At 35.4% G+C, this 16,301-nt stretch overlaps 1 protein-coding gene across 1 annotated transcript in view; it reads left to right on the top strand.

The window, feature by feature from the left end:
- The first annotated feature begins 1,544 nt into the window (after positions 1-1,544).
- Positions 1,545-16,301, top strand: part of LOC110109709 (protein transport protein SEC31 homolog B) — a 31,874-nt gene continuing 17,117 nt past the window's right edge. The window contains exons 1-16 of the mRNA XM_020840909.2: positions 1,545-2,036; positions 2,172-2,226; positions 2,327-2,449; positions 5,220-5,316; positions 5,441-5,477; positions 5,587-5,692; positions 5,781-5,838; positions 6,962-7,059; positions 7,192-7,311; positions 10,564-10,609; positions 11,987-12,108; positions 12,173-12,300; positions 12,406-12,934; positions 13,048-13,140; positions 13,511-13,696; positions 13,773-13,983. Coding sequence (XP_020696568.1) covers positions 1,720-2,036; positions 2,172-2,226; positions 2,327-2,449; positions 5,220-5,316; positions 5,441-5,477; positions 5,587-5,692; positions 5,781-5,838; positions 6,962-7,059; positions 7,192-7,311; positions 10,564-10,609; positions 11,987-12,108; positions 12,173-12,300; positions 12,406-12,934; positions 13,048-13,140; positions 13,511-13,696; positions 13,773-13,983 — 2,326 coding nt within the window. The 5' untranslated portion in view covers positions 1,545-1,719. The remainder of the gene's footprint in view (positions 2,037-2,171; positions 2,227-2,326; positions 2,450-5,219; positions 5,317-5,440; positions 5,478-5,586; positions 5,693-5,780; positions 5,839-6,961; positions 7,060-7,191; positions 7,312-10,563; positions 10,610-11,986; positions 12,109-12,172; positions 12,301-12,405; positions 12,935-13,047; positions 13,141-13,510; positions 13,697-13,772; positions 13,984-16,301) is intronic.

Here is a 16,301-nt window from a genome sequence, read left to right as displayed (position 1 = left end):
GGTGGGGGGGGGGGGGAGGTGGGGAAGTTGTGGGTGTGTTTTTTGGTGCTGCTGATGTTTCGTCTGATCATGCAGTTGTGGCCCCTATTGTCCTTGTTTGTGAGGATTCTGGTGTGAATGAATTGGCTTTGGATTTGAGTTCTGTTGTGTCTGTTGAGACCAAGGTTTTAGCGCTGAAGTTGGATTCTACTACAGTGTTGGCTTCGATTTCTCCCTTGAATGTTGAGGAGGATGTGGCACCTGATCTTATTGTTGTTGAGATTGATGAACCTAACAATTGCTTAACTAATCTGGTCGCTTGTCCTAGTGAAATTCCTGATCCTATTGGCGTTGTTAATGAGGGTGATAATGCTCTGTCTGATGTTTATGGGGATCGTCACGGTGACTTACATGCGGGTGGGAATTCATGCTCTATTCATGGTTCAGGGAGTGCTCGAATTTCGGATGGACTGCATTATTCCGATGATGTGAGTTATGGGGAGGATATTGATGGTGTTGGGGGGCCTTTGATTAATGTTCCTTTAGTTGTTATTTCCAATGCTAGAATATTAGCTCACCTTGTTGGGGATAACGCAATGGGGCAATGCGATTGATTAGATCTTAATAATAGATTTTCTTCAGCATGAGGGGAGGAGGCTAATGAGTCAAAAATTTGAATCTCCTTCAAAATATTAGCCTTGTATATATTTAGTGGAGCAGGGGTGTAATTGGGTATCTCAAGTTGAATTTAGTGAGAATGTGGTCTTTAGCCTTATTGAATGCCCATGCTTTCTTCATGGGGGAGGTTGTTAAATATTTGTTGTAAAATTTGACATATATTGGAGGATTGTTTTAATTACTTTCAATGAGCATTAATAGGCTCATCAACGATTAATTGAGCTTCTACCTTTTTTTGGGATATTTATGCCACTTAAAGAAAATTCATACGCACATCGCATATACAAGGCTCGAATCCAAGACCTCTTAGTTGATAGTCTAAGCTCCTAACCAACAGATCAAGGTGAGCTATGTGAGCTTCTACTTATAAATAAGATCAACATTGGATTGGACTCTTGTATTAATGGTAAGTAGAAAATTATAAGTCAGAGATCTCCAAGAAAAGATTTGTAGTTTTGATGAGTTTGTCTAATCGATACATTCACAACGATTCTAAATTCATTGAAATTAGAGTTCAAGTGGTCCAAAATATAATTCTATAAAATTTTAATTCAAAAATTACCTCAAAATTCGTGCTGATTAAGAAATTTTTTAACAACGTATCATTGGACTTTAGTTATATTTTAAATTATCTTAAATTAAACTTAATAACTTAGTAATTAACTAAAACTACTATTATTTAATGAGTTTATTAATTATCCTATTAATTATCCTCTATATTATAATTATTATTTAATACAAATAAGTACAAAAATCTTAGTTAAATTATAGTTAATCGATAATATGTATCCTATTTACATAATAAAAAAAAAATTTATTTATGATATAATATACCATTGAAAATTTGGAGAAAGTGTAGACAAAAAAAAGAGCAATACATATCTCTCCTCCCGGCGGAGGCTCGTAAATCCCAACCTTCTCTTTGTCAAATCTCTCTCTCTCTCTCTGTCTCTCCTCCCATTTTTTTTTTCTAAAATTGGCTCTCTCTCCTCCACGGTAACGGACGGTAGTAATTTGATAACCTAGATCCGCCCCAATCCGGCGAGATCCCCGATCTACTCCATGGCCTGCATCAAGAGCGCCCCTCGATCGGCCCTCGCCGCCTTCGCTCCGGATGCGCCGTACCTCGCTGCTGGTACGATGGCGGGCGCCGTCGATCTGTCGTTTAGCTCGTCGGCGAACCTTGAGATATTCAAGCTCGATTTCCAGTCGGACAGCCAGGAGCTTCCTGTGGTCGGTGCTTGCCCTAGCAGCGACCGTTTTAACCGCCTCTCATGGGGGAAACCGAAATCTGTCTCGGGCGAGTATTCTCTCGGCCTCATTGCCGGAGGCCTTGGCGATGGCACGATTAGCCTGTGGAATCCAGTGAAGCTAATTGGGTACCGGCTATATTAAATTTTCGACTTATTAGATTCTCGTGAATTGTTTTGGAACTGTGGCTCATGGATCTTTCAAATATCTCCCCCCTTTTGGATTTTATAGATTGAGTTGGAAAATATTTCTTTTTGATGCAGTTCGGAGGGGAGTGATGACGCTTTTGTTGCACGGCTTGAGAAGCACACTGGGCCGGTACTCATTGTTTGCTTCGGAGTGATAGCGATGTTGAGTTTATTTTATTTGTTGCGTGTATCTACCTTATTTTTTTGGCAATTTTTGATCTTGATTGCAGGTTCGTGGGTTGGAATTCAATCCTCATGAGCCGAAGCTGCTTGCTTCTGGGGCTGATGAAGGGGAGCTCTGTATTTGGGATCTAGAGAATCCAACAGAACCAAAGCTTTTTCCATCTTTGAAGGTATGTTAGGAAATTTTAAGTTATGCAAACAATTTATTTATTACTCTTGAGGGCATCTTTAGCATGCTGCTTGGAGAATGCTTGAGCCATTTTTACTTTTTTCCACGTAACTATGGATACAAAGGTAGAGTGTAAAGGGAATGTTTGCTTCGGACAAAGTTGCTTTGGTAATGTTGCATTTGTGACTTAACGCTACTTTATGGATTATCTTACTAAGAAATCATTCTTGTTGTGTGGACTTGTTGATTCTTAAAGTTGGAGGGTTTATTGTAAAACTTAAAGAATTCTTGACTGTAATTTCTCCATGCATTGATCCTTTGTTGGTTGCTTGCTGTTGGGAGGAGAGATTGGCTTTCATTTTTTTTATATCTGAGGTTCTAATAATGGAAACAGTCTCTCTACTAAGTAGGGGCAATGTGGATGCTACATTTATAGGAGGTGATGCTTTGGGTTTGGATTTGGTTTTTTCTAATGCACAATGAATCATTATTTTAGATCTACTACCCATACCCACCCACACTCATAACAAGCATTATTGGGTTTGGTGCGGTGGATGTTGATGTGAACATAAATTCTGAAAATTTTATTTTATGATGGATATTGGAGTTATTTTACATCTTCTAGATTTCATTATATTTTAAAGTTTATTCTAGTCATCAGGGATATGTATGCAGAAGATGTTACTTGTGTTCAGACACAAAGTGGTTTGACCAAGTATTTTCTTATTTCAGTTGGATTACATCAAGGACCAGCCTTTCGTATCTTTTTGATTTAGTCATGGATGTTCTTACTAGACATTTGCAAGAGGATGTTTCATGGTGTATGCTTTTTGCCGATGATAATCTTCTTGTTGATATGACTAGAGAGGTAGTTGAAGGTAAACTGGAATTATGGAGGCCAACCTTAGAGTCTAAAGGTTTTCATTTGAGTAGATCTAAATCGAATACATGGAGTGTAATTTTAGTAGTAATAGATCTAGTGGGGGTTTGTGACTTTGAGCGATCAAGTCATTAATAAGAGTACACATTTTAGATATTTTGGGTCTATTGTTTAGAGTGATGGTGAAATAGATGGGGATTTTATTAGTAGAATTCAAGTTGGATGGTTGAAGTGGAGGAATGCATTGGACTTGTTGTGTGATAAAAAAGTACTAGTCAAACTTTAGGGAAAATTCTATAAGATGGTGGTGAGAGCTGTAATGCTTTATGACACATAATGTTGGCCATTAAAAAAGAAGCATAATATTAAGTTAAGTGTTACATAGATGAGGATGCTCAGGTGCATGAATGGCTTTACTCTTAAAGACATGATACAAAATGAGCATATACGTGAAAAGGTTGGAGTAGTTCCAGTGGCATATAAGATTAGAATGAGGCGCCTTAGATGGCTTGATCACATAAAATGACAGCCTTCCGATGATCCTGTTAGGAGAGTAGATGTATTAGATTTGGCCTATGTTAAGAAAGGGAGAGGTAGACTTAAAAAGACTTGGTTAGAAAATATTAGAAATGACATTTCTTTATTAGATTTAGATGAGAATTTGACTCTTAACAGGACACAATGGAGAAAAAGGATTCATGTAGCTGACTCACATAGTGGGATAAAGGTTTGATATTGTTGTCGTCGTCGTCTTGACATTGTCTTCAAATTTGTTATCAATTTGGTTTTATTTGTTCGCAGTTCGTTAGCAATTTATTAGAAGTTTGCTAGTTTGTTAGCAATTTGTCATTTCTTCTATGTATGGATAGGAGAGTTTTGAGTAGTTTATAGCATTTTATGCTAAGAATAAAGTTCTTATTGTGGATGTCTAGATTTTTTTTTTACTTTTTTTGGATTTTTTTTTTTCTCTAAACTAATGTATGACATTAATAATTTTGAGGAAAGCCATCTCTTTTTGCATATACACGGGGCTTGCATATCTTGCTACTTTCCATCGTCTCTATTTCTTATATATATATGAAAAACCTTTAAAATAAGCTTATATATATATATATTTCCTCCTCCCATTCCACTCATCAGAATAAGCCACAATCATATATTGGCATATGCAACAATTCGACTTCCAAAATGCTAACATTTGGATGAAGAAAGATTAGGATCATTTAATTTAAATACATTTAGCCAAGCAGTGTCTTAATGATCCCGCCAGCTATCTAAACCACAGAAAGATTAGGATCATTTACCTATATGTAAGATAAAATTCTATCTAAACCACAGCTAAGAATGTTATATACTTTATTTGATTAGTCTATTCTTATATATGCAATCATTACACCTTGGAATTTGTTGAATATGCATTCTTTTCAAAATAAACTGTCATATACCAAAAGTAAAAAATTATACAGGTAACAGTGGAAATCCCTAACCCATCATGCGTCTTCCCCACAATTTCATGATAATAAATAACACTTGCAAAGCAGCTTGGCTATTTCCATGAGGGTGGCAACTTTTCCGTAACAAATCATCAAACTTCATAGCTTTAACTCTATCTTGTCGCAATTGATTTAATTACTGACCATGAGTTAAATTTTCAGCAATCATGGTTGCATGTATTTTGTTTGTGCTAGGTATTATATCAGCTTTGTAAATTTCATTTTTCATATCCACATTATACTAACCCATTAGTGGTGGCCACCCATTTTTATATATAATTTATATTTTTGCTGACTAAATTCTTTATTTTTTAAATGGAATCTGATCGATTATCGTTTGGAAACTCGAATTTTTCATGTTAACTAGGTTTCTTAATTCAATCTTTTGTTTTGCCCAGAATATTGGCTCTGGAGCCCAAACCGAAATATCTTTTGTGTCTTGGAATGTGAAGTTTCAACCTATATTAGCATCAACTTCCTACAATGGGATAACTGGTGAGTTTTTGAACTTTGTTCTTTCTTAGTCTCTATGTTTATATACCCTTTTCTAGGACTAAGGTGATTCTGTAGCATTCATTTTGTCGGATACTGTTCATCTTTCTATTTTTTTAAATTGCAGTTGTCTGGGATTTGAGACAGCAAAAGCCAGTGACAAGGCAAGTATCTGCAACATTTGATGTTAGTGATTGTGGCTTGTTCTGTATTTTCTATTGAAGTCGTAACTGGTACTTTTATCAGCTGATTACCATGTTTGGGTTTTTACAGTTTTTCAGATTCCACTCGAAGAAGGTGCTCCGTTCTGCAATGGAATCCTGAAGTTTCTACACAACTTATTATTGCATCCGATGATGATAGCTCACCAGCTCTCAGAGTAATGCCTGCAATATTTATGCATAGCAATATTCTTTTATCATTGCTAATACGTGCAATGCATTCCTTCTGTATGATTATCTCTGCAGGTTTGGGATGTTAGGAAAACAATATATCCAGTCAGAGAGTTTGTGGGGCATACAAAAGGTTAACTTATTTACTATTACTTGCTTGTTGGTTCTTGTTTGCTTACCGTCAACTGGTGTTAAATGTTCATTATATGATTTCATCTGCATAGCTGCTTCTTTCTTTGACAATTCATGGATGGCCCATCTTGCATGGCATATATTTACTCCCAAGAAGTTTGGTTGCTATTTTTTTGCTGTCTGATTTTCTTTGTGTTTTGTTCCATATTATCTTGAATTCTTCTTTTATTCTGTTGCTCATTTTTTTTTAAAGTTGAAACCGGCTATCTCTTTTCATATTATTTATTTCTTTTTATATTTCAATTTCTTTTCAGCTCCTTTTTGTTGATAATGAACCTTCTGGATATGATTGATACATTACTTCTGCCAGTTTCTACAAGTTTTGTTCTGATAACAATATTTTTAGTTGTTTTCTGAAGTAGGCCGTTTCTATTAGTATTTTTTTTGCATACTGCAAATATTAGCTAATATTCGTCAAAATATACAAGAAAGAAGCACAGACATCAAGTTGTTTCAAAGATAGATGCAAGTGAATCATCTGTTTTGAAAACATTTTTGAGTAATGATGAGTTGCAGAAATATGGAGAGAAATCTGTCTTCGTGTGAGCAAAGCATCTGTCCTTAACTTCAGCAATTATTCAGTTGCGCTATTGAACATGATCTGATACATTTAACAACCTTTATGTGCTTTTATATCTGACTTAGAGTTGTATAATGCCATCTATTATTGAGTTCTACTTTCCTTGTTTCTTGTTTTTTGAGTCATAATTTCTTTTGTACTTTTTTTTGTGTTCTACTTTCTTTAAAGCCTGATCCTGCGATCTCTTACATTCCATTTTTAGTATTTTTTATCACAGCACTTTGTTTGACATTATGATTAAGGATTCGTTTTGGACGGCTTTTTTACTGCTTAAAACAGCTTTCTAGTACAAACGTTGAAATTTTTGTACTTGAAATTGCTTTAAGAAGCAGCAAAAAAGCCATCCCAAACGATGCCTAATTAAACCCACTGTTTTGGTTTTTTGGTCATCATACTGTGATCACCAGGAGTTTTTGGCTAATTAAGTCTGAAAGATAGTTAACTTTGGTTACTAATTTTTTTAATAATTTTTTCCTCCAAGCAGGGGTGATTGCTATGTCATGGTGTCCATATGAGAGCTCATTATTATTGACATGTGCCAAAGACAATCGTACTATTTGCTGGGATACAAATACAGGGGAGGTATGTGACAATCTTTAAGATTTCACTTCATATGCCATTTAAGAAGCTTTTGCCTCAATAGCTTCTTTAACATCAGTCTCGTTTACATTTATGTATTTATCAGTTCTTCATCCGCCTCGTCTAACTTTGTAGATGCAATGTGAGTTGCCAGCTAGTACCAATTGGAATTTTGACATTCATTGGTACCCTAAGATTCCAGGTGTCATATCAGCATCTTCTTTTGATGTAAAGCTTGGGATATATAATATTGAGGTGCATCCACCATGCTCTTTCTCTTTTTCTTAAGTTGTTTGTCAATTATTGCCTCCGAAGAGTTATACCTGAACTGGTATTTTTATTGTTATAACCCTTGTTTGGCTGAAGTCTGCTTATTTCCTAAAAAATATGTAGACTATGTTGCACCGATACAGTTACGGCGACACGGATATGACACGATATGGATACGGGACACTTCAATTCTTAAAAATATAGAATACGGTTACGGCGCGGACACGACATTCTAATTTATAAATCATACATAAAAATTAAGAAAACAATCAAAGCATAATATTTGAAATTACAAAAAATAATAAAAGTAACATCATTTGTAGCCTTGTAGCTTATAATATCAAAATAAAAGTAAACATTAAATGTCTAGCACAACAACAAAAGCATAAACATAAATTGTCTAGCACAAGAAGTTTCAACTATTCAAGAAGGAATGATATGATTAGCTTCTTCAGTGGTTGTCTTTGAACTTCTATATCATCTTCAATAAATATCATAGCTTCTAATTCAGGCTTATCAAGTGAAAGAGTAGCAATTTTCAATATTCACATATCATCAAGAGACTCAAATTCATCTCGGAAATGAGAGAACATCGCTTGCAGCCGCGGAAGTAAATACAACGGGTCTTTTTTTCGGATTTTTTTTGTTTTTCAACGAACATGCGTGTCCTTTTGAAATTAAATAGTATTTTAATTGGATACGGCTTTCGGCAAAGCCGTATCCGACACGTATTGGTGTCGTATCGGAGGCGTATATGTGTATCGGATACAACATGTCTTCATAAATAGGTGTATCGGTGCAACATAGTATGTAGATGACTAAGTTTAAATATTTTCTCTGATTATCCTGTTATATTTGTTATATGAGTAATCCTTTTTTTAAGTCAACTGATCCACTTTCATTGCTAATTATGGTAGTTTTCCATTTTTTTATTAACTAGTCATGAAAGTTTTCAGAATTTTGAAAAAAATACTTGTATTAGCATCTTAGGGACTGTACTTTTATCATCTGCAAGCTATTCTATATGGCATGGAGTTATTGCCCGTGAGCTTGCTCCTGCCGGCATTTGGATAAAATATACACGACATGCATATGAACTTGTTGCATTTCCATCACCGCAGAGCGAACTTGTTTTGCAAATATGCCAAAGTGGGTCAAGATCAATGTAAAATAGTCATGTTTCTATTGCTAAATTCGGTTTAAGTGTTTCGGTCACCATATAGTGAACTGTTTTGCAACTATGCCAGTGGGGAAATCTTTAGTAATATTCTCAAGAACAAAAATTCAAAAGATTCACTGTGATCTTTTTTTGTTCGTGTAACTACAATTTATATATTTCCCCCACATTTTGGTCTTTTAGCATGCTTGAACGTGTGTTCCGGCTTCCAAACATATGAGTTATTTCAACAGTAAATGATAAAAAGTTGTTTATTATGTTGTTCTGATGGCACTCTAAGACTTTAAGGGGCACAAATCTTGGTTGCAGTTATTTGTTGTTCATTTAAAAAACTTGAACCCGACGAGATAAAGTATTGGTGCTCAAAATAAAAATGCTGTCTCGGATTGTAGTAATATTAGCATTAAAAATGTTGCAAGCACAAATAAATTGGACACTCTCCTCTTGACACTTCTACCTTTTTATTCTTCAATAAAATTAGCTTGGCAAACTAGTCCTTCAAATACTTCTGTTGTAGTACATAGAAGGGGATGGGTATGATGAGTGGAAGTAGCGAAGTACAGGGTGAGCCACTTGAAAAAGGAAGACAATGATGTTGACCTCAATGCCCCTTAATGCATACTCTGCAATGCGCATGATCAAATGCAACAACAAAGACGAACAACTACGGACAACGGATGCGACGTCGTATGAAACCCTCCTTTGCAATGAAATTACTCAAACATTTCCCAGTTTGTGAAACAAGCCATGTCAATGCGCCCTCAACATCGAAATTATCAAGGATGAACCCCCAAGGTCAATTCGATTGAACGTGACAAAAATTGTGAACGATGAATGTGAGGTTACCACAAAACCATTGCTTGGCTCATGAATGAGGCTGCGCTGACGCATCAGAAATGTCGAAGATACTTGGTATTAACATTCATGTTGTCCCGTCAAACGCACGAATGCAATACATAATTTATCCACTTGTGAGGTGATGACATGCAAATCAAGATGCGTTAGAAATGAGGAATTGCGTGAAGAGTCTATTCGTACATTTTTTTTGTTTTTTATCTAATTATGTTTGATTAAAAAAAATGTAACCAAAATATAACCATGTCAAATCCTTGAAATCACACTCGAAATTCCACTCGTAATCCTGCAATGTCATCTTTCCATCGCATTCAGTCCTTTAAAAAAAATCCTCGACTCCCATTGCTCTCTCTGTTGCCAAAAAATAATCACTACCCACTTCATATCTCTCCCATTAGCATGCTACTGGTCCCTTTCTTTCCCTTCAACCTCAATTTGATTCTGTCTCTCAATCTTTTCTTCACACAAGAAGCTCTCCCTCTCATCGTTCTCTACTAGTTCCCATTACCATGTGTTTTCTGTTGGAGGGCATTAGGGTTGTTTTACTTTTCTACCTTTTTTTTTTCATTTCTGTGGATTTTTTTGGGGTTTTGACTTACGTGTGCTTGGGTTGGGATATTGCTATGGTCAAAGAGGATATAATTTCTAGCTTGTGTTCATTGCACACTTAAGTTGTATCTCCTCCATAACTTCAGCCTTACCTTAAAGGATTTAGGCGGACTGGATGGACCTTATAGAACTGAATGATATATGGTGCAATCTTTTATTTTTCTCATTTCCTCTTTTTCCTCTTTTATTCCAGCTATCCATGTTTTTCTCAGTAATTTTCCCTGTTGATTGGCTTCTTGAAATATATGCCCCTGTATCTGTGTATTTGCATGTTTTGATGCAGTTAAGTTTAACTTCATATGAATGTGTGGAGTGCTAGTATTGTGTGTCCTTAAGTGAGCGTATATTATGTTTGATGGTAAAGTGTGCACCGAGAGTTGTTTGGAGGAGATAAATGAAGATTACCCTTTTTTAGTAGGACTACTTACTATTTGGTTACTTTCTGTATATGTAATTTGGACTCATCAACTGTAAATGCAATTGTATATGTACTTCGGAGCAATTATAGCTTAAAAATGTAGTTTTTCTTCTTATCTTTGGTCTTTTTTTGTGAAATGTCATTAATTAAAATTTAGTTTTTCTCCAATATATTCCAGGCTTGCAACAAGTTGGGTCTTAGTGCTGGTGACTTTGTTGCTCCAGGTAAACATATTTAATTCCTTTTAAATTATCTTATACTTCTCTTCCCCAGGGAGCTTGTTATGAATGCAAACTTTAACACGCGTATGTTATTGCTGCACTTGACATGGTGGTGATACCTATTTGGAAAACTTGATAAAGCTTTACTTCATTTTTTCTGAGTTTAAAAGTTTGATTTGGCAGTTCAGCATATTTGATTCTTTGCTTCTCATCCATTCTCATATTGAATCAATAATCTAGGAATGATGTGGCATGGAACTTGAGGTTATCATAGATTTGAGTATTACTCAAGATTATAGGAATCATGGTAGAGAAGGGCGTTGAACTTTTAAAATGAGTTTTGATTTTCATTGAATGAAAATCAGCTATATAGAACTGAGGATCTTTGATTGACCTATGTATTTTTTGGATAAGTGGATCATACAGCTTAGCTTAAATGCCAGATTTTTTATGTGCTGTGTGATACGAACTCGGCAGGGATGAATCTGATAGGAAACACTTGTAGATCTCAAGTATTTCCTATCAATCTTTGTAAAACATCGAGAAACTCTTCCAAACTCCAATGAAAATAAGGGAAAACAATAGATTTTATTGCAAGAAATCAACTAACGGAAGAAAACAACAAGATACAAGTGATCATTTATTCGAGAGGAGGATCGATCTCTCCCAATCTCTAGTCGAATCTAGAGCCCAAAACCTACACCTAAGAGATTCCAAAATCAGCCAAATTTCATGATCCCTAACCCTAGCAAAGCAATCTATTTAATGCATACAAATCAAAAGGAAATCCCTAAACAGTCGATACATTCAAATTTCCCTCTTAATTCCCCCAAAAATCTTTCCTATTCGGCTCCCGCAAAGCTTGCGGCCTTAGTGGCACATGCAAGAGGAGGAGAAATCACACCACTGTCCGTGCGAACCGGTCCCTATTGGACTGGCTGGACCGGTCTAACAGAATCTAAAATATGAAGAGGGTGCAAAATGAAAGGCTTTAATATGTGTTCTAGGGTTCATCATTTATTTAAGCAGTTTCCCAAAATGATAAAATTTTGACTCAAACACTTTAGAAGATGCTAGATCTTATGCAATGTATTCCATGCTTGCTAGCTTAAATGTGATCTCCAATACATTGCTGACACCATACTAGAACAATATGTACCTTTGTTCCTGAAACTCAGTATTTATTAACTTATGCGGGTGTGTTTGCATATCTTACCCTGAAGTTTGTCGACATAACATGGGTTGCTAGTGCATCCTTTTCCAAATTTGCAAGTCAAGTACTCGGATGGTCCTTTTTTTTTTGTGATGCCAACAATTTTTATCATCGTGTTGATATTGCACTAATTTTTAATGTCAGTATAATTGTTTTTGTTTTCTCAGTACGCTTGAGAGCTCCAAAATGGTTGAAACGTCCAGCTGGAGTGTCTTTTGGTTTTGGAGGCAACCTTGTAACATTTTATCCCGGTCAAGCAGCTTCTGGTGCTTCATCATGTGTTTCTGAGGTTAGGCAATGTAGTAACTTTTTCTCTGTCATTGTCTCTAGGATTGACTTTATTTCATCTGCAGGTTCATGTGCATAATTTGGTTACTGAAGACAGTTTGGTGCACCGCTCAGCTGAATTTGAAGCTGCAATTCAAGGCGGCGAAAGGGATTCTTTGCGGGTTTTATGTGAGAAAAAATCTCAGGATTCTTTGTATGTCATCTTTCCAAAGCAACATGCTTCATGGAATTGTATTTTCTATTTGAATTGTTCAATTCTCGCTGAAATTTGAGGATGTATCTTGATTTTTGTGGATAGGTCTGACGATGAAAAGGAAATATGGGCTTTTTTGAAAGTTATGTTTGAGGAGGATGGGACAGCTAGGACAAAGTTGCTCACTCATCTTGGTTTCAGAGTTCCTAATGTTGAATCGCAGGTTACATCTGATGAGCTAGGCAAGGAGTTGACTAACGCTCTTAATTTTGATGAGAATATGAAGAAAGGATCACTTTTTGAAGGAGATGTTGCTTCATTCCCCATCGACAATGGGGACGATTTCTTTAATAATCTACAATCTTCTGATGATAAGGAGTTAATTGAAGAAAATGAGCTTCATGAAGAACAAGCACCAAAAGAAACAGAAGCAACTTCTGATGATTCTGATCCAGCCACTGATGAGGCTATTCAACGTGCTCTAGTAGTGGGAGATTATAAGGAAGCAGTTCAGCTTTGCCTCTCAGCAAACAGATTGGCTGATTCATTGGTCATTGCGCATGTCGGGGGTCCTGCTTTGTGGGAGGCTACACGGGATAAGTATCTTCAAAATAGTCTCTCGCCCTATTTGAAGGTCTCTGTATTTACTTCAAATATTAGTTTCAATTTTTAACATTGATTGGCTGTTATCTTTTTTTGAATTACAAATCTTTCAGCAGTTTGAACTTCATTTCTTTTCATGTTCAGATTGTTGCTGCAATGGCGACTAATGATCTGATGGCACTTGTTAGTACTAGGCCACTTAACTCATGGAAAGAAACTCTTGCGCTTCTATGCACGGTGAGTTTTACAAGTTTTACAGAATATTTATCCATTCCTTGATGGTTGCAGGCTATAGCATAAGGGTATTGGGTGGTAGTTTAAAATTGTTCATTGCCATCATCATCATCATCTCATTAGCTTTATCCCAACTAGTTGGTTTCAGTATTATGAATCCTAATTTTTAACCACCAATTGAGGGCTGCCGAACGATTCTGACATGCTAAATTCATGGTCAATTTACCTGAACAATTGATGGCATATTTTTTTATCAAACTTGTATTTTCTTTTTAATTCATGCAATATATATATTTTTAGTTAACAATAAGGGCTCTCTTGCTATGGAGTGCATGCTTCCATTTGTAATTTTGTTATTATGCTGTCTTAACAGTTTGCACAGAAGGAAGAATGGACTATCCTCTGTGATACTCTTGGTTCTCGACTATTAACAGTGGGAAATACACTTGCTGCTACTCTATGTTATATCTGTGCTGGAAATATTGATAAGATAGTGGAAATTTGGTCACGCAGTCTATTGAATGAGCAAGATGGTAGGAGTTATGTTGATCTTCTTCAGGTAATGTGTCGTAGGAATTTCATGTTTACCCTGTTTTCACATGATTAGATCATTGACTGAAATCATACTTTTATAGGATTTAATGGAAAAGACCATTGTTCTTGCCCTAGCATCTGGACAAAAGCGGCTTAATAAATCTTTATCAAAATTGGTAGAGAACTATGCCGAACTTCTTGCCAATCAAGGGCTTCTTTCAACAGCTATGGAATATCTAAAACTCCTGGGTTCAGAAGATTCTTCGCATGAGCTTGCTATCCTTCAAAATCGTATTACATTCTGCATGGAAGGTAAAATGCATTGGCTGATCAAATTCTTATAACAAGCATTTTATTTTTTTTACCCCCTTAAAGCTGTCGTGTATTAAATTTTTGGTATTTTGTCTTTGTAATTGTTTATCAAGGAAAAGGGTAAATAATCCTAATTTGATTTTTCTTGTCATGCCTCATGCAGACCTTCTAACTAATCAACACAGGACTCAACCAAGGAAATCATACCATTCATCTTACTTTCATATTTTATAAAATATTCATAAAACATTCATAAAAGGCATCATTGCATCTACTGAAGTTGAAATTGCCCAAAAATTTTATTTATAATTTATATTGTTAAATTCAAAGAATTGGAGAGGGAAAAAGCTTAATTTTATTGCACAAACATGTCCCTATTTATAGATCTATATATCTTAATAAAGAAACAAATAATTACAAAATCATGCATAATTGCCCTAATATAATCATTCCTAAATCATATATGAAAGGAGATCGGCGTGATCTAGGTTAGCCTCCTACAGATTCCCATCCTAACTGTGGGATCAAGTGTCAAGGGACGGCTAGAATTTAATACTCATCCTCAAGCTGGGGAATACATATCTATCATTCTCAGCCTGATAATTATTCCCAGAAAGGTAGATTTATCAAGTCCCTTGGTAAGAATGTTTGCAAGCTGATCTTTTTATGAAACATGAGACATGATAAATACATATAAAACCATTGTCTAATTTCTTATTTATGAAATATCTGTCCGCTTCTATGTACTTAGTATTGCATGTTGAATTGGATTGTGAACTATACTAATTGTTGATTTGTTGTCACAGTGCAACTTTATGGGTCTTTCCCACTTGATCCTTGGGATTTATAGAATCATCTTGATCCATTGTATCTCATATATTCTCAAGGACATAACTCTGTATTATTCTTCTGCACTAGACCTTGCCACCATATACTATTTTTCTTGCTCCTTCATGTAATCAGGTTTCCTCCAAGGAATGTGTAATATCCTAAGATAGATTATCTATGTACTGGTGATTTTGCATAATCTACATTAGTATATGCTTCTGGGGTTATTTCATTGTCTCTTCTGAAGAGAATTCATTTAACGTAGTGCAATATTCTATCTATAGTTTGCATGTGAATTTGTTTTGGATTTTGCATGAATTAGCTGACCATGCTTACAACAAATGCTTTATATGGTATCATGTGAGAAAGATAGATCAATTTTTCCAAAAGTATATGGTAAGCTCCCTTATCTATGTTTTGGCCCTCTTTAATTTTCCCTAATTTGAGATTTGGTTCTATTGGTGTTGATACCGATTTATAAGCTAGTTTACTTATTTTTTTTTTTAAGAAGATCATTAATGTATTTTTGTTATGAAATGATGATTCCTCTGCTAGAGCGGGCCACTTCAATTCTAAGGGAATATTTTAACCAATCAAGTTCATTGATCTCAAATTCCTTGGCAAAATATTTCCTCAGAATCGCTTTATACTTTTTAGCATTCCCGGTCAAGATGATATCATCCACAAATTAATAAAACTGTGACTTCCCCTGAGTTTGAGTGCTTGAATAATAATATATGGTCTCCTTGGCTCTACCGATAATCATGAGTAGAATGGCTTTTGAGGTTCTTCCAAACCAAGCTCTAGGTGATTGTTTTAGCTCATATAGAGCCCTTTTTAACTTACACACTTTGTCACCTTTAGATTTTTCTTTGAATCATGTGGAATCTCCATAAATATTTCTTCCTCCAAGTCCCCATGTAGGAATGCATTTTTTGACATCAAATTATTTCAGATGCCAGTTATAATTAGCTGCTAGTGAGAGCAGGATCCTCACGATGTTCATATTGGCCACAGGTGCAAAAGTTTCCTAATAGTCAATGCGTACGTTTGAGTGTACCCTTTCGCTACTAATTTTGCCTTATACCTTTTCAGTGTACCATCAACTTTGTATTTCATAGAGAACACCCATTTGCAGCTAGTTTTTTTTTCTATTGGTAGGTAAGTGATTTCCCATATATTGTTCTTCTCCATAACCTGTATATCATCTTTCATGATAATTTTTTAATTTTCATCCGATAAAATTTCAGAAGCATTATTTGGAATATAAATATTATTTAGTGTAACCAAAAAAATTGTGTGTGAATGTGATAAGTTATGGAAGGATACAAAGTTGGTTATGGGGTACAAGCATGATTTTTTTTGGCGAATTTATGTTTACCTCAGTTACAAGAGACAATTCAAATTCTTGGATCTGTTCTGGAACATAATTTGGATTTGTATGTCTGGAATATATTTTTCCAAACCTTATGTTATCCATAATAGCTTTG

The sequence above is a fragment of the Dendrobium catenatum genome, unplaced genomic scaffold (genome assembly GCF_001605985.2).
Source record: "Dendrobium catenatum unplaced genomic scaffold, ASM160598v2 fragScaff_scaffold_706, whole genome shotgun sequence".
Classification (NCBI taxonomy): Eukaryota; Viridiplantae; Streptophyta; class Magnoliopsida; order Asparagales; family Orchidaceae; genus Dendrobium; species Dendrobium catenatum.
The sequence above is the reverse complement of the archived record's forward strand: the minus strand, read 5'-3'. Positions and strand labels throughout refer to the sequence as shown.